The 24,997-nt window shown below is 42.2% G+C and overlaps 1 protein-coding gene across 1 annotated transcript in view; it reads right to left on the bottom strand.

Annotated features, from left to right (window-relative positions):
• Positions 1-12,225, bottom strand: part of prox1a (prospero homeobox 1a) — a 37,354-nt gene extending 25,129 nt beyond the window's left edge. The window contains exons 1-5 of the mRNA XM_020642183.3: positions 11,815-12,225; positions 8,035-8,450; positions 7,259-7,891; positions 5,736-6,938; positions 254-361 (exon numbers count right to left, since the gene is read on the bottom strand). Of these exons, the coding sequence (XP_020497839.1) occupies positions 254-361; positions 5,736-6,938; positions 7,259-7,891; positions 8,035-8,385 (2,295 nt within the window). The 5' untranslated portion in view covers positions 8,386-8,450; positions 11,815-12,225. The remainder of the gene's footprint in view (positions 1-253; positions 362-5,735; positions 6,939-7,258; positions 7,892-8,034; positions 8,451-11,814) is intronic.
• Positions 12,226-24,997: the final 12,772 nt, after the last annotated feature.

The raw sequence follows: 24,997 nt of genomic DNA, 5'->3' as shown, positions 1-24,997 counted from the left end.
GACCCTAAGATGTGTTATATTCACTCATGTTTTGCTTTTCAGTGACTGCACAGGTTAATTTGTCATTTATTGAGTTGCCATGAACTTAACCTCCTACAATCTCTGGATTGATAAACGTGTCACGCTCAAAACAAAGAGATCATTTATGTTACAAGATATGGCACAGAAGAGAGACAAAAAGAACAAGAGGCTCATGAAAAGAACAAGAGAAACCGTAGGGACAGTTAAAAAACAAAACAGGTGAAAGTCTTACCTTGACGTCGGAGAAGAAAATTTTGAGCATGTTGGAGGACGGGTAGCGGGTGTAGAAGAACATCAGCTTGGCCTTCTTCAGGTGGTTTGGAGATAAGCCCTCCTGAATCTGAAGTACAGCTTGTTAAGGATAACAGGGGTCTTTCGTTTCACCAAGACCTTTTAATCACCTTAAAATGTCCCTTCATAACATCTTACTGTTTTATTTTTGTCTGTACTAAAGCAACAATCACCATTATACGCTGCCAAAGGCTTTATGAAGTACTTTGTCTCTTAAATTCTGGATTTCGATCGTACTGGTGAAGTGTCGCCGAACCTTCAAACTGTCAACTATCAACCTAAAAACAGGCACCACCCAACTGATCATGAACGTGACATTAATTCATGTTTAACTAAAAGTCAATACTTTTGAAACAATGTCATTTTCATTGTCAAGTCTATTTATTGGGTTTCTGGCATGCATCCTCTGAGAGGAGGAATAGTTTTTCTTGTACGTGTTTGGTCAGCAGCTTCAGCTAGAATAAATGAGAAGACATGTTGGAAAAAGAGTATGTTGTTCTGATGCGTCCCCGCCGCCTGAGTGTTAGAAAATAGCGAAGCGTCGAGGACTGACCCCGCCAGTAAAAGTCGGGAGGGTGACAGCGCGCATATTTAACACAATGACAGAAAACAAAAGAAGAGAGAACCAGTTCTTTAGAAGGCGTGCCACTTTACACCCAAAGCAAAAGCGAACCGGAGCGCCTGCTGGCTTTGGATCAAATCCCACATCTACTCGTGCATCTCTGCAGCCTGAGTGTGCATCCCACCGTCTCAACAAGGAAAATAATAATTGCGGAGGAGGCCCCGGTCGCAGGGACGCAGAGAGAGTGTGTGTGACAACAGCTGTGCCCCACCACGCTGCCATTTCCCCACCACATTAACAGCCCTATAATCTATCAGAGAAGATGAGGCAATCAATGGAACCCCCTGCAAGGTCAATTAGCACACAGACAAACACACACACGTACACACACTCGTACAGAAACCCCAGGGGCCCGATATGGCTAGAGAGGGAGAGGAGAGCATCAGAGAGAGGGAATAGCTTCACCACAGAAAAACAGAAGGACTTTTTCCTGCCATAGTACATTTTTCTTTACGTTGTTTGTTTCAAGTTGAACAATCAAAACAAAGGAAGTTTGGATTGCCCAGCAGGTACATGTTTTTGCCGAGGCATGAAGTATCAAAACTATTCATTTTGACTTGTCTCACATCGAAGGTTAAACAACCCTACTTTAAAATAAAAAACTGATTAATTACAGTACAGAGCCACTTTTGCGTCACCCTGCCACTACAGTCCACAACTCAGAATTGTCTTCAGACACAGAACAAGAAGTCAACATTGCGATGTGTTTTTGTACTTAAAAAAAAAAGTGAGGAATTTATCCCCCGATAAGTTTCTTCACTCGTCTTGATGTGTTTGCGTTTTCAAGCAAAATCACTGCACGCTGGAAAGTCTTTAACAACAAAAACACCGCAAGCTACTCAAGACAGCAGCAGCTAAAAGATACAAAGCTGCTTTCATTATCAACTTTAAAAAGCTAAATATTATTAGTCAGGTGTGGTGGACAGAGATAAAACACTATCTAATGGACGAACACACCAGCCCTCATTTTAATGAAAATGTAACACTTTTGACAATAGTGACTCCTAGACTATAATTTAAAGACAAAAATAAACTTTAATAAAGACTAACCAACATTAACACAAAAGTAGTCTGACTACATGTTGATAATGAGCGTGATGCCATGATATCAACAATGTTCACTTTGTGTTCTCATTGTCATCCATCATTCATTCAGCTGCAGATACGTCAACTCACCCAATAACAACACCATCACCTAGTTAACATTCATACCAACCTGTCAGTGTGTGTGTGTGTGTGTGTGTGTGTGTGTGTGTACGTCAGGAGAAAACCGTCTGCAGAAACAGAACAGAGTGTCTTACCTGCTCTGAACACACACACACACACACACACACACACACACACACACACACAGGAGCACACTGACACACTCAACCTCACAAACATGACTCAGAGTAAACAGTGTGAAGCCAACATAATGAAAAAAAGAAAAATGCCTGTGTGTGTGTGTGTGTGTGTGTGTGTGTGTGTGTGTGTGTGTATAATAGTAGCTAAAGGGAGTCAGTGAATAAACAAAGCTACCGCTGATGTTCCTATTGGTGTGTGTGATCAACCTGATGTTCATCTGTGTTTGTGTGTGTATGCGTGTGTGTTTTGTGCAGGGCTCACTGTATCAGCTGTAACTTGACCTTGCTGCCAGGTGTGTGTGTGTGTGTGTGTGTGTGTGTTTGTGAGTGGATGGGGAGGGGGGATAGATTCATAAATGAATGGGGGACATCTGCTCAGCTCTGTACAAAGGATTAAAGATACACAGACCTGAGAGAGGGGGGGGGGGGGGGGGGTGTGACTGTTTTTTGTGTGTGTGATCGATGCAAAACACTTTAACCTAACTGCCAGGCTTTCTTGAAGCCTTAAATCAACCGGCACCATCACCATTTAGCTCCTACTATGTAAATCAAACGAGACAGAACAAGAAAACAAACACAATCAAACCGAAGAACAGTCGAAGGAGGAGACCTCACAGGAAACGTGGTTAAAGCTACATATTTGAAGTGCACATGTTGGATTAATTATTGTATATAAATGAAGAAATTATTTCAGACAATACAACAAAAACATAATGGTGCTCTCTTTTTAAATTATTACATTTGATATGACACTCACTGAAGACGGCTCGACGTTAAAACAGTCAGTGTGTTTCATCGTCTGAAGACTAGGGGCACATTAGACTTATCTCTTGTTATTTTAACGTTCTTCAAAGCGTCCTTATATAACCACATTTGAGCCAAGATCTTATCCTAACATCTGGATGGATCAAACTGATTATTTTAGCAAATGTTCCCCATAAGTGTGTCTTCAGCTCGCAGTCAAACTTACTGTTCAATGATTATCGTGACCTCATAATAAGGTTTCATTCCTTATGCAAACCGCTTACAAATACACTGGAATCATATCAAAGCAGTGGGTAAATTAATCGAGTAATCATTTAGTCAAGAAGTTATCCGAGAATTGTCAAATAAAAATATAATCCACAATTTTCATGAACCAAATTTGGCCAAGAATCTCCCATTTCAATTGAGATAAATGGGAGAAAAGCAGCAAATGTTCACATTGGGGAAGCTTTTATCTCCCTGAATAACTTATTTTTGTCAACCCACTGTAATGGTTAATATTTCAGTACAAGCTGTATTTGAACAATTTCTTCAAAAGTTATCGCGCAATAAAATAAGCGAATAAATGGACTGAATTCATAATAAGAAAGGTATTTTCTTCATTGAAGTGAATTGACTTAATTTTTAAGCATTGCAGTTATTAAAATGAAATGAAAACAATTTTGTATTGTTTCAACCTGTGAAATAAAAGAAGGGAGGTTTGAAGGGTGGTCAACATCTTTGAAATACTAATGTCCCGTTTCAAAGACTTTGTTTCTTCTTCAAATGAATTGAAAAGCATTTTGGAATGAAACGGCTCAGCTGGATCAAGAGACGTGTCAAATATGTCTTCTTTTTTTTTTTTTAATTAAAGCAACATCTAAATTGGCTTTGAAGACGACACTGTGATCACATCCCACATCACAGCTGCAAGGAGTTCCTATTTGTCAGGTTCAAAGTCTTGTTTTTCTTTTCACTTTGTTCTTCAAGCGTGTGTGTGTGTGTTTGTGCCTGTGTGTGTGTGTGTGTGTGTGTGTGTGTGTGTGTGTGCCTGTTTGTATGAACATGTGAGTCAAAGTGTGTGCTTCCGTATTGGCCCGGGGAGAATCCCTCTTCATATGAAAGGTTAGGGGGGGAAAAAAGATAAACCGCTACCTGCAAACACCTGTCCATGTGAACACGCCTTGAAAAAAAGGAGCGCGTGTCTTGTGTACACGTGTGTGTTTGTGCATCGGGAACGGAGGACACACACAGCTGCCGAGCAACAGCAAGCGAAGGCCAGCAAAGGAAAGTGAGCAGGAGAGCTCCACAAGGAGAGGGAGGGGAGAAAAGTAGCTCAAACCTCGAAAAGATAATGCAAGTGTGTATTTTAGGTCTTATGTGATGTGTACCCACACGTGCGCACAAACCCTCTAAACGCTCACATTTAGAACGCTTCCATCAATAAAGCCAAGCATTCACCTGTGCCTCTCCCTCGCTCTTTGAAATATGATTAGCTTTGAGCTCCTATGTACAAGGTCTTAGCCCACACCCACACCCACACCCACACACACAAACGCACACAGACACAGTGAAATATGATTTGCTTTGAGCGTTTATGTACAAAGTCTTTGTGATGAAAGAGAACCTAAGGGCACAAGAGTGTCTCAGACAGTGAGAGAGTGTGTGTGTGTGTGTGATGGAAGAGGAGACTCACGAGCCTTTCTCAGCACCTTTAAACACCGCAACCTGCTGCACAGACTTAAAAGAGCTTGAGAGAGCAGCGTGCGACCTGTTTAATCTTCCCCATCTTGCAAGACCCATCGCGCCCCTTTTCATCTTCCCCACTCAGCGAGGAAAAAAGAGGAAGCAATTAATGCAGATTAATTGATATTAAAGACTTTCTTTGGCGACTGCCCGCTGCTGCTGTCTCTAAGCGGTCTCAGTGCGTTTGACCGCATTTGAAATGTGACTCTTGTGGAGCAAGGAAATATAATTCATGTCAAACAGGATTGTAAAAATATGGCTGTTCCTTTTTATGAATTTTACATTTCTTTTAATTTTAGTATTTGAGACACTACTTACTTAATAATCAACATAATATTTATGAATTGAATCGACTCAATTAAAGAAAAGGAAGGACATTTGAGATGTTGGATTTAAATAAAAAAGTATCCCAAAAGTGACAAACTGTCCTAATTATACTCTACATTTAAGTTTTTATACCGGCTTAAAACATGATAACATTAACTAAACAAATGTTTTCTGTTCATGCAGTGAACATTCATTTTAATGCTTTGTGTAGTAGCAGAAGATCGGTGACAATTTAAAACTAGGTATTCAGATATTTTATATATTTGATCTCTTTGATTAGATTTTTGCACAAACAATGTTATTTTGCGTTCCACTTCAGAGCAGCTGTGATTTCCTTTTGTGCACGGCAGTTTGAGACATTACATTTGATATCCGCACTCAAGCACACTAAGAAAGTGCATTTCTATCGCGTCAAGTACCCGAAATCATGTTATTTTTATAGACTGAATCCTTGGACCAGTTTTTAATTAGTATGTCTCATGCATATCTTGTTAATGTAGTGAGACTTATACCTAAACATGGCGTAAATATATTCTTAAAATGGTGATGATGACCTCCAATCTGGAGGTTTTAGGTACTTTTAAATTCAAGAGAAGTCACACTCACACACACACAAAACTTCACAGGTGTAAGGATACGGTGTTGCCTGAGTAGGGCGATATGTCGGACATGTCTTGCAGGTCCCCACACTCAGACTTGATGAGGGACAGGGACAGACCCTCTGGCCCATGTTGGTTCGGCGAGCTCTGCCTGTGGTGGTGGTGATGGTGGTGGTGACTGAGATGGCCTCCTCCAAGGGACGCCATTTTGGTTCTGAGGCTGATGGATTCCCGGGTCATGTCCATGGAATCAGGGGAGGACCGATGATGGTCCTTGGGCCCTGGTGGATACCCGTGTCCGCCGTGCGGCCCCAGGGGGCTCTGAAATGGGTAACCCATAAGAGGAAGAGGGAACGGGTGGCGAAATGATGGCGGGCTGAACCCGAGCGAGGCTGTGAGAGGAGAAGGGTGGAGGGAGGGGTGGTGAGGAGGAGGAGGAAGAGAGGGGTTGGTGTTCTCTCCTCCACCTCCGCTACTCTTTCGCACCACCAGCGGCAGTGCCTCAGTTTGGTCGTTGGGCGTTGGAATACCGCTCAGTCTGCCACTTAAACCACCAAATGAATCCAGGGGGCTCGGGACGATCACATCGCCGAAGCAGTGCAGCCTCTGGTTAGAGGAATGGTAGTTTGGGGTAGGACTGCCGTCGCCGTTCAGACTTAGGGTCAGGGCGCCGCCACCAAAGCGTGAGTCTGGAGTAAGAGAGGGGAGGGGACCAAAGGGTGGAGGACATGATGAGGATGAGTTGGAGGACGAGGAGGGCGCAGCTGGTGTGCTACTGTGGCAGCCACGGTGGTTGCTGACGGCTTGCTTTGGCGAGGAGAAGCCCTTGACGACCGTATCGACCACCTGCGACACGGCACAGTTAAGCTCCTGTTTCAGCGTCTCTGCTAGCTGCCGTCCTCCTGCTCCTCTCCTCTTCACCACCTTTGCTCCATTCCTCTCCTCCTGCTCCCTGCCATCCACATCTTCCTCCAACTCTCCATCTATCAGGGCCTGCTCTCGGAGGAGGGCTCTGGCCCGATCCAGGAACAGGCCCGGGTCGAGCTCTGATAGGTCGTCATGGCTATGCCGCCCTCTGTCTCGGTGCCTCTCTTCCAGGCCGTCAGAGCGTATACTGTCCTCTGACAAATTGCCATCCTCCTCTCTTTCTCTTCCTCGGTCGGGCTCGCCGTTGTCTTCCTCTTCCTCGGTCTCTGAGTCGTAGATCTGGTAGAACTTCTCCTGGAGTTGGCGCAGCTGTTTCTGATCAACAGAGGAGAACGTTTAAATAGTCAAGGTTAGCTTTTACCATAAATTCACGAAAGAGGATATACATTTTAGCAGTTTTTCTAAGATCAAATGTACCCTACTTGTCAAATATTGTTGAGTTGTATCTCAACTCTTGTCCTGTTTTGAATTAATACCACAGAGACAAGATGAATGAATTTCTACAACAGATTTAGTCTCGGTCTAGGCAGGGAGTAGGACAGCAGGTATATATTTCTTCAATAGGTTTGACTTTGCGTCATAGTCCTTGAAACTCAGTGTTTTTCAAGTAGCTATTTATGCTATTCACTACCAACCTGCATGTCCTCCAGTTGCAGTTTGAGCTGCCGTCTCTCCTCCTGCCTTTGCTCCTGCCTGGAACACACCAGCTGGGTGAAGCTGTGTTGCTGCTGCGGCAGCCGCTGCTTTCTCTTATTCTCCCTGTAGACTTCGCCAACGCTGACCACGCCGCCTCGCAAACCTGGAGAGCTCAGCAGGGAAGAAGGCCTGTCGCTCCGGCTGTGGTTGTGGCTGCTGGTGTTGTGGCTGTTGACATCTCCTCGGTGGTCATTGCTGCTGCTGCTGTTGTTGCTGCTGTTCTCATTCTCCCGGTTGCTTTCTTGGTTGTGGTCGCCGGCGTTGGGCCTGACCAGCGGGGAGTGGCTCATACCGCGGATGATGTTCTCAACACGAGCCCGCTTTGCGCGAAGGTGCTCGTCTGATAGCCTGTCCAGGTCGAAGGAGGAGAGAGCGAGGGGCTGCTGAGAGGGAGCGTGGGTGTTGAGACTAGAAGCAGGCGGCGGACGCCCAAAGGAGGAGGACGACGACGGCGGGGCGTGAGGAGGCCCAGGAGAGAGGCAGTCAGAGGGGCTGTCCCGGTCATGAGAGGAGTTGCTGCAAGCATCCTCCGCCTGGATCTCTGAACCTCCACTGGACAAAGCTCCACTCCCCTGTGATTGAGGACAAGAATACTGAATTAAATATCAGTTATTGATTGGTTGATTGGTTAATGGGCTGAGGAAAACAAAGGTTCAATGGAATGGCAACTAAAAAGTGACTTAATGAGTAACTGCATGTGTACATGTGTGTTTACCTGAAAGCCCGAGTCACTCCCTCCATTCTTTCCGATGTTATTCTTCAGTAGCTGAGAGATAATGGTGGCCCCAGGGAAAGGCATCATGGCGTCTTCGTACGAGTTTGCCCTCTTCAGCAACTTCCTGAGAACATTTGACTTCTCCCCGTCAACGTTGGTGCTCCCATGGCCGTGAGCGACCAAAGAGCAGTCTCCGTCCTGGTCGATGCAGTGCGATTGGTTCATGCTGTCGAGCAGGGTCTCCCTGGAGCGGCCGAATATCGTGCTACCCACAGTCCTTTTCACCCCGATGTCCACACGTCTGCGCTTGGTTTGTCTGGTTAAGAGTGAGGTGCTGTCATGATCAGGCATCACGCAGGGGAGCTAAGCGAACATGACAAAGGGTCCTCACAGACATTCAGTATAAGAGGAGTTACCTAGACAAAAAAAAAAACACAGAAAAAGCACAACATAATTTTATTAAACATTACCTAGAAATGGCATTTTGACAGTTTTCTTTCCCAAAATTAGAGCAGAATTTTGCAAAGCATGATTTCCCCTTTTTTCTGTTCAAGAGAAACCAAACCATTGAAAAGGTCGGCTTTATTTTCCATATTTTTGATAAAGTTGCTCTGTACCGTATTAAAAGTCATAGAGTGATATCAAAATAATTAAAAACTGTTAGTTTACCTGATCATCAGTGTTCAGTGGCTTGTAATACATCAGACTCTTACACAGTGAAATAAGTGTAGCCACATTCATAAACCTCTCTGAACCAAACTCAAATAATAACTTTTTGTAGATCTCTTGACAAAAAGCTAAGGAAACTAGTGAGTAAAAAAAAACACTCTCTTGAAATAGTTCAAGGAGCTATTCCCACAGAGAAGTAACAGTTACGTGTTATAACTAAAATAATTTCCCATTTCCTCTTTGTCCCCTGAGCAGTAACCTTGATTTCTGCATCTTGTGCCGAGTTGTGAAGAATAGACAGGTTCTCTCTTCTTGTCAGAGGGATTTCATCAACTCTAAAGGATAAAAAGCTGAAATATCTTTCATATGGGTGTATTATTATTTTTTGCATGCTTTTGTACTACTTTTCATAATTTGAATGAAATAAGTACTTATCTTACATTTATAAAAGAACCACATATCAAGGTATTAGAACTTCTTTCTTTCTTCTCTATTTATGAAATTTCTATAAATGCGGCCACTGGGATTGAAGCTGTTTCCTTTCAGATTGCTGCATATTCAAGGCTTGGTTTTTCTTATTTTAAGATATTAATATATTTTATCCAGTCTGAGTGAAGAGAGGGACACCTGTGGTGGTGGTGAAAGCACCGTAAAAAGGTTCAACTTTACTCTCTTGATTCTCTGGAAACAGAAAATGATATGAGCAGAGTGGGCTGTCAAAGTGTCAGCATCATACCCATCCAAATAACCAAACAGCATTCACTGATACCTACTGCACATAAATACTGAAACTGCAAGAAAACAAAACATTCATCACGTATTTCTTTAAGAAACACAAAGCTCAGGCCAGTGATGAATTTACTGCACAAGTCATTGCAATCATTTTCTGTTATTTTTCTCAATCACTTAGTTTTCAAATCCAAAAGACACAAATAAAACCCCAAAAAGAGTATACAGTAGGCCAGTTCTAGATGGATGAACAGTGGAATATTTGTTTGCACTTGTGCCCTATTACACGTGTGTACAGGCAGCGTTTTCCATGTTACATGTTTGCATCTGCTTTGCAAGGGATTTCAGGGTCAAGACTATGGAAATATTTCACAAATTAAAGCTGCTTCCTACAACAGTTTGTTTGAGCTCTGCCTTTGATCACAAGAGTTCAGCATTACAATTCATTAAAAAAAAAACAACTAATAGGACAGTCAGATTCTCAAGAGATACAGAAAATGTACAAATGCACTAACTGATTGAATCAGCGGCACAAACTAGATACTTTTCTTTAAGCCCACAAAGCAGACTGTTGTGTTCCTGCTCGGCCATTACCTAATGAAATACTTTCTAAGCAGAGGAGAGGGGTCAGTCGAAACGCTGTAGACGAAGAAAAAAACACCCGGCCCTCAGCACAGAGCCCGGCACTGACCCAGATACACACTCTCACACATACGGTACATGCATACACACATTACTCTGTGTTTGCATTATTGGTTCCTCTCTCTCTTTCTCCCTCTCTCTCTCCCACACACACACACAGACTCAAAAAGTGAAGGACAAACAGTTTAGATTAGGGAGTCCAAAGAACTCCAAAACGGGCTTGTTTTGAAACGTGTGTGTGTGTGTGAGGTCAAATTGAGAGTACAGCGGTGGAATAAAAACAACAGCTTTCCATCGTAGTTAATAAAATAAAACGACAACCTACGATGAAACACCTTCATCACCTTATCTTCGGACGGGAGGGGAACACACCACAAACTAAAAAATCACAGAGGATACAAGAGATTTAAATCAACAAGTTCAGAGTTCAAAAACCTTCACCACTCGTGTGTTTAAAGATGTTTGAGAAAGGTGTGCATTGAAAGAAGATGTGAGAGTGCGTGTATGTGAGCGTTTGTGGTCACTGTATTCAAACAGAAAGTAGTGTTTTAATGTGAATGTGGACATCACAAATAACACAATTTCACTACAATTGAGAAGTGAAATAGGAAGTCACAGATGAGTAGCCGTAAATGACACCTTTCTATTCACTAGTGTTTGTTTGCTGACGCTCATTTAATTATGTTAGTCTGAAAAATGATGTTGAGTATATCTTGAAGTCACTTTTAATTCAGTCTCATATTAAAAATAAGCATCTATAACTTTTACTTATATGAAGAGGGCTAAGTTAGCCCACCCTTTACCTCGTCCATCTATAAGAGGAACTTTAAAAACGACTTTATTATTGACTGCTTCAGTGAGAGCTGGATCTTTCCTCCTCTTGTGCGCTCTGAGCGGAGAACACTGCTGACCGGAGACTTTTACGCACGGAGTTTCGAACGGCAGACGATGTTTGTCAGAGTCTAAACGAGAATTAGTCCCATGTTTAGGACACTAAAGTCAATGGGGTAACACACACTGCATACAGTTCCATCCTTTATTTCTCGTATGGAGTTGTCTTTAAGCAGTGGAGAGTTTTGGTCATGGACAGAGACAAATGTTAAAGGTAGATTGATGTGTGAAGTGTCATTAGCTTCTTTGGGAACAAGGCTGAATGCACTTGACTACAGATCGTAAATTATGTTTGAAGATGAACCTCATGTTGAAACAGGAGGACATTTTCATCTAAATCATGGTTGTTGTTTTTTTTAACAGATGGCAAAATAAAGTTAAGATTTCTAAATTCGCCACTACTGAATGACTTGTCAGCCGTTTTAAAAAGCTAACACAAAACCCAAAAGTAATGACAGGTGCGTAAATCAACGCGAGTTGGACTCTGGCAAAAAGCAAAAAGCAAGTAAAGCACAGCAGATAACAACCAAACCTCGTTTTCATTTCAAACAGACTTTTGGGTGGATTAGTCCCCACATCTTTTTGTCGGTAAAACACTGAAGCAGCCCGAGATCACACCGCAGAAAGTTAGTAATAGCAGAAAAAGGTCTCGAAAAGCACTCCAAAATCCAACTTAAGCATCCGGATCCGCGATATGCGACGAGGATAAACCCGCTCCATGAACTAACAGTGGAAGTAAAGTTAGAGCGAGCACGATCACACACACTCAAACACACTCATACAGCCTGTAAAAGCCCACGAGTCATAATAATAATAATCAAGTTTATAAATAAGAGGTGATCTACTCACTTCTCTGTCCGTTTCTCCAAGTCGCTCCGTCGAAGAAAGCACGAACACAAGAGACAGATCCGCACTCGCCGTTAAGATCAATGCCGTAATTTACTCCGGCGAAGTGGAGACGTATGAAGAGCGTGCGTGCGCGCGGGCGTCCGTGAGTGTGTATGGGTGCGGGAGAGAGACACATAGAGAAAGTGTGCGTGAGAGCGAGAGAGAAAGCGAGTGAGAGAGAGAGACTGCTCTTGTGCGCCGCTCTCCTCCCGGGATGGGAAGTGTTGAGTATCAAGCGCACCCCGGTCCGTTCCCTGCACTCTCTTCGGCTCGCTGACAATCCCGCTTTTCTCCCTCCGACCGACGGCAAGACTCTCAATAAGAAACAAGAAGAGACACGCGTGAAGGATACGTGAAGACGCTGCGTGACGCGCCCCGGAGTGAGGTAACGGCTCCACCTGACCAATAAGGAAGAGGAGCCGGGGACGCTGGATTTTATTTATAAGGAGCTCCCCGAAATCAGCGCACGGGCAGAGCGGAGTGGGAGAGGGAGGAGAGAGGAGCAGAGGATGAAGCGGAGGGTAAACTGAAAATCTGCTCTTTCTCATAAGCGGAGAAGCTGCAAAAAAAACAACAACTTTGTGGACCAAAATTATAGTTTAAATTTAACAGTCTAATTTAAGTGTTTATTAGGATTTATTTATGAAACACCATTTGTCATTCAAAAACATGTTCAATGTAAAGGATAAAATAGTTAATTTCGTACCTTCTTAATTTATGATGAAATCAAAACAACTTCAATGGTTGAAATAGGAATTATTTAACTGTTTGCATGTTTTTAACCTGTGTTACTGTAACAGCTTTATGACTATTTAGTGTTATAATAAAAGCAGGTTTAAACTTTATCTGTTTCCTTTCGTTCCTCTTTTTTTGAAACTATAAAAATCTTCGTCTTTTGTGGCTTATGTTGTTCTCATTGCGTGTGCGTAATTGGAAACACTCGTGCGCAACTGTGCAGACCATGTCAATGAAAGTCACCCAAAGCGCTGAAGAATAATGTCAATATATGACGGTCCTGGTGAGAAGCCACCTCTTCTCTGGACTTCAGAGTGAGGCAGCCCAACGAGCTGCGAGGAACTCACGGACACGGACACACCGGGGACATGTCGGTGTCTCTCATGTTTCATTTTAAAGATGAAAATCAAACCCCTTTTGCAGGAATAAGACAGACAAAATTTCCATGTGAAAGCGTATTTTAAAAACTACACACTGAGGCCTTTTAGTGGAGATGGCTGTTTGATGAGTCAGTCCTAAATCCTGCACCGAATTTCGATGTATTGCTTAAAAACACAGATTTCTTGTCACGGTTTAAATGAAATTATTTATATCACAGATATATAAAAAAATAAAAAATCTAACCAAATTGTAAAGGATAGGTGTTGTTAGTTTGTTGCATTGTAATGCAGAATGAAGGCGCACGTTCCTTTAGTATCAGGACTCACTAATGACTCTGATTCAGCGCTCTCTCCATAATGAGTGCGCAGGTACAATAAAAGGCAGACTTATTACACACACTTGTCCGCTCAATGGCGCATCCTGTGTGCCTCACGCGCTCAACAGATGATCAAAATTAAATTGAAGGTAGTAGATTGATCGATAAAAAAATATGTAATACTGTTCATTTCTATAAAACACTTTTTTTTTTTGGGAGGGTAATAATATGAAAGTGTTACTGAGAGAAGTGTTGGAGGCAGGAGGAAATCTCACGAAAGTAAAAGGGGAAATACCGAGATAAAGTGGAACTATATCATTTTCTACCTTTTTATATATTGTTTATCAGTTTGAAGCGAATTGGTTGTGGACTTGATGGATAGAAGAGAATATGCCAAACCTGCAGGGTTGATGCAGAGGAATGTGTGCATGTCTGTGCGGGCCATTTGATGAAAAACGCGATTTTAAAACGATAAATAAAAGCGCTTCTAAAGCTCAAAGTCAGTTTCTTATTTCTTCGCGTTCCTCATCTTTCAAACGAGGTCATTCAAAGCTGATACGGAATTTCTCCTGTTTTAATCCGTATTCAATATCAGCGGACACTCAGTTTGAGAGCTGCAGTATCTCAGCGCCACTTATCCAGCATCCCTCCTCTTACCTTAATTACGCACGAGAATTATCGGCATTTGCACGAAGTTACACAATTATTTTAAGCACTCTGCAGCCGTGGCATGCTACCACACATCTATTAGAGATAAATATTAACAGAGAAATATAATATTTCTCCCTGAGGAGGCAGATGTGTGTTCCGTGCAAAAGACGTCTCACGGAGAAGCAAACGGGCCCCGTTTTTCTAACGATCCCTTGCCAATTATTTGGCATAGACATTGCCACTGAAGGCAAACTTTATTTCCCCACTTAAAACGCGATTTAAATGCTGTGACCTATTTGTGCTGTGGCGCCCTGGGTGTTGCCATTTTGTAGGTTGGTAACTTATATGCGTGCAGGACAGTGTGCATACCTGTGGAGGAGAAAATACAACTCAAACGGAATGGGGTTTATGGGAAAAACTGTAAATGGGCTAAAAAAAAAAAAAATCCAAGTTTCCTGCCTTTAAGGCCAAAAAAAAGGAAGGAGTGACAGTGCATGCATTTGGTTGTCAGAAAGAGTTAAAAAAAAAAAAAAAGGAGGGGACAGTGTTTCATTTTGATGAAGACAGTTTTGCTGCAGAAAATTGTATGAACATAATAAAAGAAAAGTGAAAAATTCAAAGGGAATAGGAGGGAAATAGGTCAATTTAAAACATTTGAAAACATAAAGATATGTTTACATCAGCCACATGATGTCCTGAGAAAGTGATCAAATACTGAAGTCTTATTTGCTTCCCCCATTTTTTGGACTTGTTTTCATGTGTAGAAAATAATTGCATTAATGTTTAACAGAGGACCTCCTCATGTTTACCTACACGATGTGGCGATGACCCCCACGTGTGTGTGTGTGTGTGTGTGTGTGTGTGTGTGTGTGTGTGTGTGTGTGTGTGTGTGTGTGTGTGTGTGTGTGTGTGTGTGTGTGTGTGTGTGTGTGTGTGTGTGTGTGTGTGTGTGTGTGTGTGTGTGTGTGTGTGTGTGTGTGTGTGTGTGTGTGTGTGTGTGTGTGTGTGTGTGTGTGTGTGTGTCAGTCAGATAAAGAGAGAGAGAGTGTTACCTAATGAATGAGAGTCACACACACAGACTTTGAGCTTGCATATGAGAACAGAGAGCGAGTGTTTTCCGTCACGGTCGTTCACCCTGAATCCTCCTCACGTTTTACTCAGACATCCCATAGTAACCCTCACAACCAGGAACTTTCTGATCCACCACCATTTTCTCGCTCATATTTCTGGATTAAACCAAAGAGCCAAACTGACAATCAAGCCGAGCGGTGCTCATGGTCTCACAGCCTCACACTGAGCAGAAACTCTGCAGTGACAGAGCGGTCACAGTTCTCCCACGAGAGGAAAAGAATGAAAACAACACCTGTGAGAGCTTTGGAACTGAGAGTATCATTCTGAAATACTTTTGAAATGATAAATCTGACATTAAATATTGATTAATGTCAATATTTTAGGACGTGTGGGCTACAAATAGAGAGAGTTGTTAGGAAAATGCTTTTGTATTCTTCACTCAAGCAGTGCCATAAGTCTTTCTGTGTAACTTGTTCCACATCATGTGGACTCTTTTGCAGTATTGTGGATGTGAATATGTAGAAAAATGGGTCACGCCGTTTGCAATCAACTGCCAAACCACCTTTAAAAAAAAACTTTTTGCAACACTAAACATGGAACCAGATAGTATGCATGCAGTTAAAAAAGGCAGCTGTAAAATCTTTTCACATGAGAACTCATTGAATCAGATGTTCAGACTGATAATGCAAACATTATCTCTGTTACACTGTGGGTCATAACCACAGGCTCAGGATTCTTTTTGTGGCACAAAACAGGAACCGGTTTTATCTTGTAAGTCTTAAACCGTCTTCTCCTAGTTCCACTTTTCTGTTTCAACCATACAGCGAAGAAGACACGCAGTGATGTCGGCTTTTGGACAATTCTTAAGAACTGTTTCTTTTTTTTGGCGTTATGAGTAGCTGCTCTCTGTAGCCGTCGCTGAGATTTTTGTACAGGTGAAGGAAGTGTTGGTGAAGCTGAGCTGGAAATAGAAAGTATCAGAATCAGAAATACTTTATTAATCCCAGGGGGAAATTCTGAGAATGTAGAAACCACAATGAATTAAACCGACATCCCTGAAATGGATTCTTCCATTTAATCACAACTCGCTAATAAGAAGCAAAATGTTGAAATCTAAAATCCTTGGTGAAGGAAAATCACATTAAAACTATTTTTTTTTGGCTGGAGTTTGGTTGAGCTGAAGCCAGCGGCTTTTAGAGATATTGAAATCGTATTAAGGTAATCTTACCTTCCACATGAACACAAAACACTCAAATCTTTGACTTGAGTTTGGTAGAGCTTAAGCCAGCATCTCACAGAAACATTCAAGAGGAAAAGAAACAACCCTCCACTTTAGAATGAAAGCTTTTTGGCTGGAGTTTAGTAGAATTAGAGCCATTTTGTAGCAGAAAATATTAAAACCTTGTGCATGGAGGGAAACAAAGATCTTTGCATATCAACAGAAAGCTTCGGAGATCTTGACTGGATTTTGGTGGCGTCTGAGTTCCCACCGGGCAGAAACATTGAAATCTGAAATGTGTTCAGACTCTTGACTGGAGTTTAGTGTCAGATCCAGCATCTAGCCAAAACATGAAAATCTTAAATATATAAAGAAGGGAAACATCAACATTTGTTATCAAAATAATATTTAAGTTGAGTTTAGAGCCAATGGTCAACTCATTTTTTTATCTTTAGTGTCAAAGGAGAGAAAATATTGAACTTTGCAATTCAACAGAAAATGTGAACATTTGTGAATGAGGTTTGGTAGAGCTAGAGGTAACATCTCACACCGATATTGAAGGCTTGAATTAGTTTGGAAGACATAAAACTATCTCTGTATTGAAAGAAAACTTTACATTTGTGGACTGGGGTTTGGTTGAGTTCAAGTCAACATATAGCAGCAATTAGTGAGGCTATATCTTAGAAGATGTGGTGGCTTCAGGTAATGTTGCTGAAAACAGCATATTCCCTTTCTCCGTAATAATGTCATCAAAAGTTCACTTCGCTAAAAGGCTGCCATGCCACATGAGGACTCCTTCAGCGCTCACACACTTTTTTTGTAGAGAGAGTAAAATCTCAGTGGATCACCATCATGCTGAAATAACAAGACAAAAAAGGGAAAAATGAAAATAGAAAGGCAGAGAGCGGGAATAATGATAGTCCTGTGCTGATGGAGGTCTGGAGGTAAAGACACATGAATGCAGAGGTTTCTCTCACTGTCTTTTTCTCCATCTCTCCCCCTCTTTTCTCTCTCTGTCTCTTTTTCTCCCCCCTTCCTCTCTTCCTCCTCTCTCCATCAAGATGCCATTATTCAGGACATTAGCGAAGAAGAGCTAAAAGCTCTCACTGTCGAGGAGGGTCCCAGGGTCCTTTCTGAGAGCTGTGACGCAGGCGCGCACACACACACACACGCTCCTGCACGCATGCACTCACACTTTGACTAGAGAAGTAGCATGTAGCACAGGTGAAGAGGTAAGAGGTGGTAAAAAGGTCTTATTGCAGACATTACCAGGTAGCTCGGCTCCTCTACTCTCCTGTGTGGCCAAAAACATGGACATTAGCTGACACAAAGAAAAACCCAACAGTGCTGGATAAAGCGCCTCACAGTGTGCTGCACCGAGCAGGCAGCAAGCATGTCGGCGTGGGTTTATTTATACTCGCTGAACTTTGATACCCTCCACCTTTGCGCTGCTTTGCTTTCTCTCCAAACACCTCGAATAATGTGTGAAAAGAATTGGAAAATTGCTGCATATAAAGAGAATAAATTAGTTTAAGATATTGATATTTCGTCAAAAATCACAAGTTTATAATGATATGTTATATGTTGGACTTCTCTCACCTGTTGCATCTTCAACTTGCTCTGAGACGCTTGTCAAACTTCATCCCCCCTCTTAAGCAGTAACCCAGCCCATGTCATTTCACACAACTATTTGACGGATCGGTCCCTCAAGTTCTTTGTTGCAGTAAAAGCAGTGAGAATTTTCACTTTTGTCACTAAGCTGCTGAATTGCTTCCTGGAAAGTGTTGCCATGACTCACAGTAATCACAGAAACACACTGTGTTTATCTCTTTGGTAGAGAGTGATGAATTGCACTCAATAAGCCTTACTTAACCTTAATTAACCATTTATTAATGTCCTTCATTTAGGCTCATATTTGTATTGTTTTTATAATATCTCTGTTTTTCTCTAAGTCTGACTGTGGTTGCAAATTAGCTATGTCTAGAAACCTGTGTGCAGAGCATGTACTTTGTATTTTTAACATGTAAAGCAATGTCCATCACATGAGTCCCTGTTGTACCGCCTACACATCAAAAAATGTTCACAAGCAACTCTTTTTGCATCTGCACTTCCATCTTTGCATTTCAGCTACTACTGACTGCACTGCACTACTTTAGTCCACACACACACACACACGTCAAACCAGAGGAGTAGCAGCTCATGGAAACTTAAAAAAAGAGAGAGGGGTTACTATTACGCCAAATTCTGCACTGCTGCAAGACTTTGGTGCCTCTTCTCTTGGAGTTGAGATCATTTTATGTAATCGATCTTCTGGGGTTTGGGCTGAGCTAGATGAAGCTGCTGGACTGAGCCAAAATTGGCAAGGTGGCTAATAAAAAAAATAGAAAGAGACTCTTATATTAGTATTTAAGAAAACATCAGTTAACATCATGTGATGCTTTTTGTTTCAGGTTACAGTGCCTTTGCTTTTCTGCTTCGATAACTCTCCAAATGGCACCAACAACTTGCACCACTGCATCATTTCTAAGATAGCATGGCTCTATTTCCTCTTTTTGTAGTTTTCTTGCCCAAGATTTTGAAGTTAGAGTGAAAGCATTACATTAAATAGCTGTGACGCTTTCATTTCTTGTAGTAGAATTGGGTAAAAGGGGACACAGATCTGTCCTCCATAGTGACAGGTGAGGTCATATTTTTATATGCACTTTAGCATCTTTAAATTGATTTAGAAAAAAAGGAAACTTCCTGTGATAACAACAGTCAAACTAGGCTAATATTGTCACAACAATACTTCAGTGAACGTGGTGAAAGCAGCATCATAAATCAAAGGCCTCTCAAAGTCCATTTCTGCCATTAACGTCCAAACTTGTCTCTTTAACTTTTCCTAATTATTCCATTTCCTGAGTTCAGGGCCTTGGGGGGATTTTCATAATTCATCCCCCTCCTTCTCCTCTTTTCTTTTTTTTCTCTCCCATCACAATTACTGAAGTACAAAACCATCAAAAATTATTCATCCCCCTTTTTTTTTTTTTTTTCAATTTGCCATTCTTTCTTGCCGTTCCTGTAATTCATGTGTTTCTTTCTTTTTATCAGTCCTATGGAGCCCTACACTGCTCATGTATTTATTCATGCTTTCTCTGCCTCTGATGGGCGACATGGATGGAGCTGAATAGACGCAGTGTGTGTGTTAGAGTGTATGTGTGTGTAGACCTCTTCTATTGTGCTGACTCGAAGAGAAGGTCTTAATCTAGCCACAGCCATTACCGCTGCTGAGACCTCCAGCCTCCACCGGCCCTCTTGCCCTGTTGTCGTGCCCAGCCACGGAGGCCCTTTAGTGGGCCGCTTGGCAAGCCACATCAGGGTCTTGGGTCTGGAGCTTTGGCCTGGATCCCCTTGTCCTCATCCTCCAGCACCTATGCCCCCATTTACATCCCCACTATGAAGCTGCGTCCTGGCCCTGCTTGGCCCAGAAGCCGCCTTCTTGGCTCGGGTCCTGGATGCTCAGAGAGAGGGGGGTGAGGGAAGAAAGCCTGTAGCTGGATGTGCAGCGGAGTGAGGAGAGGTGGAGAGGCTAACAATGCTATCAGAGAGCTGGCGTTCGTCTCTTTAACACACACACACACACACACACACACACACACACACATACACAAACACATATACCACTGTGTTTGTCTTTATTTATCAGAGCTCTTCACACATAGACGACAACAAAAGAAGAAAGGCGGCATGCAGAATGGAGAGGGTCGAAAAGAGAGAAAAGTGGCAGTGAAAAAGAGGGAAACGGAGCTTAAAAAGACGGATAAGAGGAAACAAACGGCCAAATCAAAGACAGAAGAGAAGTGTAGAGAAATATAAAGAGTGCTTGAAGAAAAAGAGAGATGTAGCAGAGTGGATTTAAGGATTAAAAAAAAAGGACAAAATGCAAATAAAAGGAGGAAAAAGGCAGCCGTGTTTTCCACCAGCCTGCTGGCCGGAGCCTGTGTGACATTGTCAGGCCTCCTGGATCCCCATGGAAACAAAAATCAACATGTTTGCTTGAAATGCTTTCATTAACGCCTTGTAGCTGAGCCAAAAGCAAAAAAACAAAAAAATCCGACAAGGGACGAGGAGATGCCGAATAAAAAATCCCAACACAAATAATGCAAACAAACAAAGGATAAAAAGAGCAAAAACAAACTTAGTAAAAGCAGATCTGTTGTATTATTTCTGCTGCTTTTTCCCAACATCTACTCACTGACCCGTGTCGTTTTGTACACAATGCGACAGGCGGACTTTCAGGATGTTTTTTGAGTTGCCATCACTTTGGGGGATCAAACTGTGCTCAGTGTAATAGCGTTGCCATGTTTGCATGGAGTATTATAATGATAGCCTTTGGCACATTAGAATAAGCTTTGGACGGGGGAAAGTAGCTTAGACAAACAGTTGGATTTAGTTTGTTGACTTGTTTTATTAAATAAAACAAACCAACCTTTGAGCACTTTTTTTAAAATCTGATTTAGATGATTTATTACCAACTTTTCGCTGCGTGTTTGTGTCAGTGTCTCATATTTAATGACAGAAACATTTCTCAGTCATGAAATAATATCATGAACCGCCTGGAAAAAAAACCTTTGAACCAATGCAAGGAGAAAGTAGGACATCTGTATGTGTGTGTGTGTGTGTGTGTCTACAGGCAGTCCCACACACACACACACACACACACACACACACACGCACACGCACAGCTCTGGCATAGCGACAATCAATTAAAGCTTCCTCCTCTCCTCTCCTTTAATTGAAATTGAATTACTGGGTTTTTCCTCCCGCCCCTTCAACAGAGCACGTAAGAAAACGCCTGGGGGCTGATCTGAAGCCGAGGCCGCGCTCCCGTTTAACTGCAGAAGAAGTTTAAGGTACAAACACGGCAAGTAATAAGGTTGTTAGGGTATGAAACAGACACACACTAAGAGGCATGCATGCATAAACACACACGAGTGAAAGTAACATGGTGATTAAAGAGTGAAGCTCAGTGTAGCTGAAGTAAACATGTCTAGAAGGAATGGATTAGAAATCGCGACTGTGACCATCACATCATTGCAAATATCCTCACAACAGTATTTTTTTATTTTACTGCAAATAAAATGAGTAATATATTATTACAGTGCTGTTTCATCTGTAGTTTATCATATTATAATCTGCGTGTGTAATGGGGAAAGTTGAGTCATCCTTCACTTATGCATGTTCTATTCTTTCTTTTTTTTTTTTGCTAATTCAACCACTCTCTCATTTTCCATCCGGTGTGCGTCCTGTCACTCTCTCCGGCAGGTCTCACTTTGGCAATGCTTGTGTGTCCGTCTGTGAGGTTTTGGGCATGTCAGTGATATTTCAGCTGATGTCCCGACATGCTTGGAAACATGTTGCTTTCTCTGCCTCTGATGGCCGACGTGGACGGAGCTGTATAGTGAATAGTTGATGTGGCACAAGGAGGAAGGATGGAGGGACACATACTGTGTACTGGAGGAGAGAGTCTTTGCAAGACAGAGATGGGGCTGTAAGCGTAGACTTAAGTAGATGTGGCTTTTGCAGAATTCTTTGGGTTGTATGTAGACGGACAAGTTGGAACCCAAAGTACGGTCATAGGACGATAAAGAGAAAAACAATGAGTCGGAAATATTCAGGTAAGATTAGGATAAGGCATGGAGCGTCCATAAAAGGTTGAAAAGGAGATAAAAACTCTCCAAACTGCCAGGAACAGGAATAAAGAGAGCGGTTTCAGACAAATGAAAGACAGAAACCAGAGCCAAGCTGTGATTTCCCAGTAAGAGGTTCGCTCTTCATCCGCCACTGAACCCAAACCCTTCAGCAGAACAAAGCCACTCGTTTATCGTCCATTTTTCATCTATCCGCCTTTTTTTTTTTCCAAACATGCAAGAGAGCTCCCTCCCTCTTTTTTTTCCCTCTTTCTCTCTGACGCAGTGGGATAACCCTCACCCTCACAACCTCACACCTCCCCTACCGCTACACAGACTCACACACAGACTGTGCCAGGTACTGATGGAAACTCAGGCACACACATTTCTCTTTTTTGATTTTGACTCAGTTCCACAGGCATTCAAGTTTCTCCTACTTGTTGAGATAATTATAAGAAATGTTCAACTCAAGTTTTATAAATACCACCCTCCTCTGCCCAGACTTAACTCCGCCCCCCCCCCCCCCCCCCCCCCCTCCCCTCTCCAGCCCAGTTCAGGTCAAGAGGCGTTGTTTCGACTCCCGCCACCTGCTGTCTGATAGAACATAAACAAGCCACACACTTGTTTCCTCCTGAGCTGTACCCCGCAATCACTGCACCAGTAAAACCTCACACTCCATTTACCTTCAGCGCAGGTGACTGGCTGGGCGCTGTGTGTGTGTGTGTGTGTGTGTGTGTGTGTGTGTGTGTGTGTGTGTGTGTGTGTGTGTGTGTGTGTGTGTGTGTGTGTGTGTGTGTGTGTGTGTGTGTGTGTGTGTGTGTGTGTGTGTGTGTGTGTGTGTGTGTGTGTGTGTGTGTGTGGAGACTGAGCCAAGTGTGGGACTTTGAAGAAGTGAAAACAGATCAGAAGCTAAAAAATAGAACACTTTTCCTCTACTTTGTGCTCCTTTTTTCTGAATGAGAGTTTTCAAATGGGTGCAGAGTATATGGAATAAAGAATGTGGAAACTTCTGATCTCGTGATATGTTTAATATTTCAGTCTAATGCTGCCCCCTAAAAGTCATCAGTCGACTCATCAGCCAAGAAGAACCACAGGTGACTTAAAACTTGACAGCATTTAGCCTTTTAGCTGTTTCATTTTACAACAATCCATGTTGGACATTGAGCATGAGAACTTTGGCTGTTCGTCTTTGAGCCACAGTAACCACAATGCTCTCCTCCACTCTAATATAAACCATCATGTTTGCTAACGCTCAAGCACAGCGTCTGGTTCGTCCAATGTCATTGCGATGTCCACGTAGCGTAATTAAGTTATTAAGATGTTATGTCTTTATTTAACCTCAGATTTAAGAAGCGGCACCACTTCCTGTTAAAGGAAGAAAATAACTTTAATTGTATAAGTGAATTAATTAATCAGTCAGTTTCATATCTTGAAAGAAGTAAGTTCTGGAAATGTTAAACAAGAAAACACACAAAGTCCTGAATTTTATGTGTAAAATTGAATATAAAAAGGGGTAAACAATGAGGTATAGATGAAACAGATAAAGAATGTGATTATTATGATCAGGATAAGGCAATTATAATGTATGGTGACATTATATATTTAGTAATGAGATATCATGTCCAAGAGGATCCAACAGGAAAAATATTAAAGAGTCTTTTGATACGTCGATTTCCAATTCAGATTAACTGGATGGCCATCTCGATGAGTCCAAACTAAGGAATTGGCGTTCAAATTTGAAGAGCAAAGACTTTAGAGAAGAAAGTTCAAAAACCTTGCTTGAGCCAGAAAGAATTGATGTTTCCAAAAACGTCTCCACGGCACAAACTTAAAAGAAGTGATCCGAAGTCCGAAGAGAAGCGAGCAAGAAGCTGAAGCTCTAAACTTCAACAAACCAAAACAAACGAAAGGACTAAACATCTGAGCTGAGTGTGAACTCTTATCAGCTGCGGGAGAAGGAGGTGGGCCTGCATGAGAAGGGTCACTCCCATTCTGACTGGAGGACAACTGTTTAAACTAAACCGAGTTTACTCAATAAGATTAAGAATAAGAATCTAAACATATATACGTCACCATACATTCATTTTGATATTATTTCTATCAGATCCACGTTGATGTAGGTTCATATATTTAGACAAACATTTCTATCAGATTCATGTTGAGATGAAAATCACACCATCTGGGAACATCCTCAGTCAATCCCAGCCTGTAGGTGAACAAAAACAAGTTATACAGTCATGAAATATTACAAAATGAATCAAATACACCGTAAACAATCGTACAATTTACAAATGTTCTGCATGAAAGTCTCTCCAGGTCCGTTAAAAAAAAAAGAAAAGTTTTCCCCGTGTGGTGTGACTGTGAACAAACACGATCTAAGCCATGACCTCAACCCCCGATCTAACACCTTTGGGTTGAACTGTGAGCCAGGCCTTATCACACAAACTCATCTGCCAACCTCACCGATGCTCTTGTGGTTAAACGGGAGCAAATCCCAGAAGCAGCAGCAGCAGCAGCAGTTCAAGAGTAACGTAGAAATGTGTCCGTCAAGGAATGAAGGCTGTAAAGGCAGAAAACTCATGCCTGGAGTGTCACAATGAGGCAGTCTACACACTTTAGTCCATGTCGAGCAGAAACAGAGACTCGATGATGGAGCTGTATCACACCATCACCGCAGAGATAGCCTGACCCGCCGCTCACCCTCCATCTTGTTTGTGTATCGCTTTATTTGTTGGAAAAACAACAACGACAACAACAGCGACCAGCCTCTGTAATTATTCCTTAGTGCTGCTTCACTCACTGTAATTATACACCCATACGGTGTGTGAGTTTTTGCATCTACACGTGTGTGTGTGTGTGTGTGTGTGTGTGTGTCTGTGTGTGTGATGGAGGGAGAGGGAGATAGAGAGAGGGATGAAGGGACAACAAGCTGAGGTCTTTGTTGCTAAATGACAGTGATTCACCATCAGGCCACCCATTTAGTTTAAGTGTGCTGCTCATTTGCTCGTGTGTGTGTGTGTGTGTGTGTGTGTGTGTGTGTGTGTGTGTGTGTGAGAGAGTGTGTGTGAATGAAGATGAGAGGATGAAGCACACACACACACA

Source organism: Labrus bergylta, chromosome 24 (assembly GCF_963930695.1).
Source record: "Labrus bergylta chromosome 24, fLabBer1.1, whole genome shotgun sequence".
In the NCBI taxonomy this organism is placed as follows: domain Eukaryota; kingdom Metazoa; phylum Chordata; class Actinopteri; order Labriformes; family Labridae; genus Labrus; species Labrus bergylta.
Note: the sequence above shows the minus strand (reverse complement) of the source record. Positions and strands in the feature narration are given on the sequence as shown.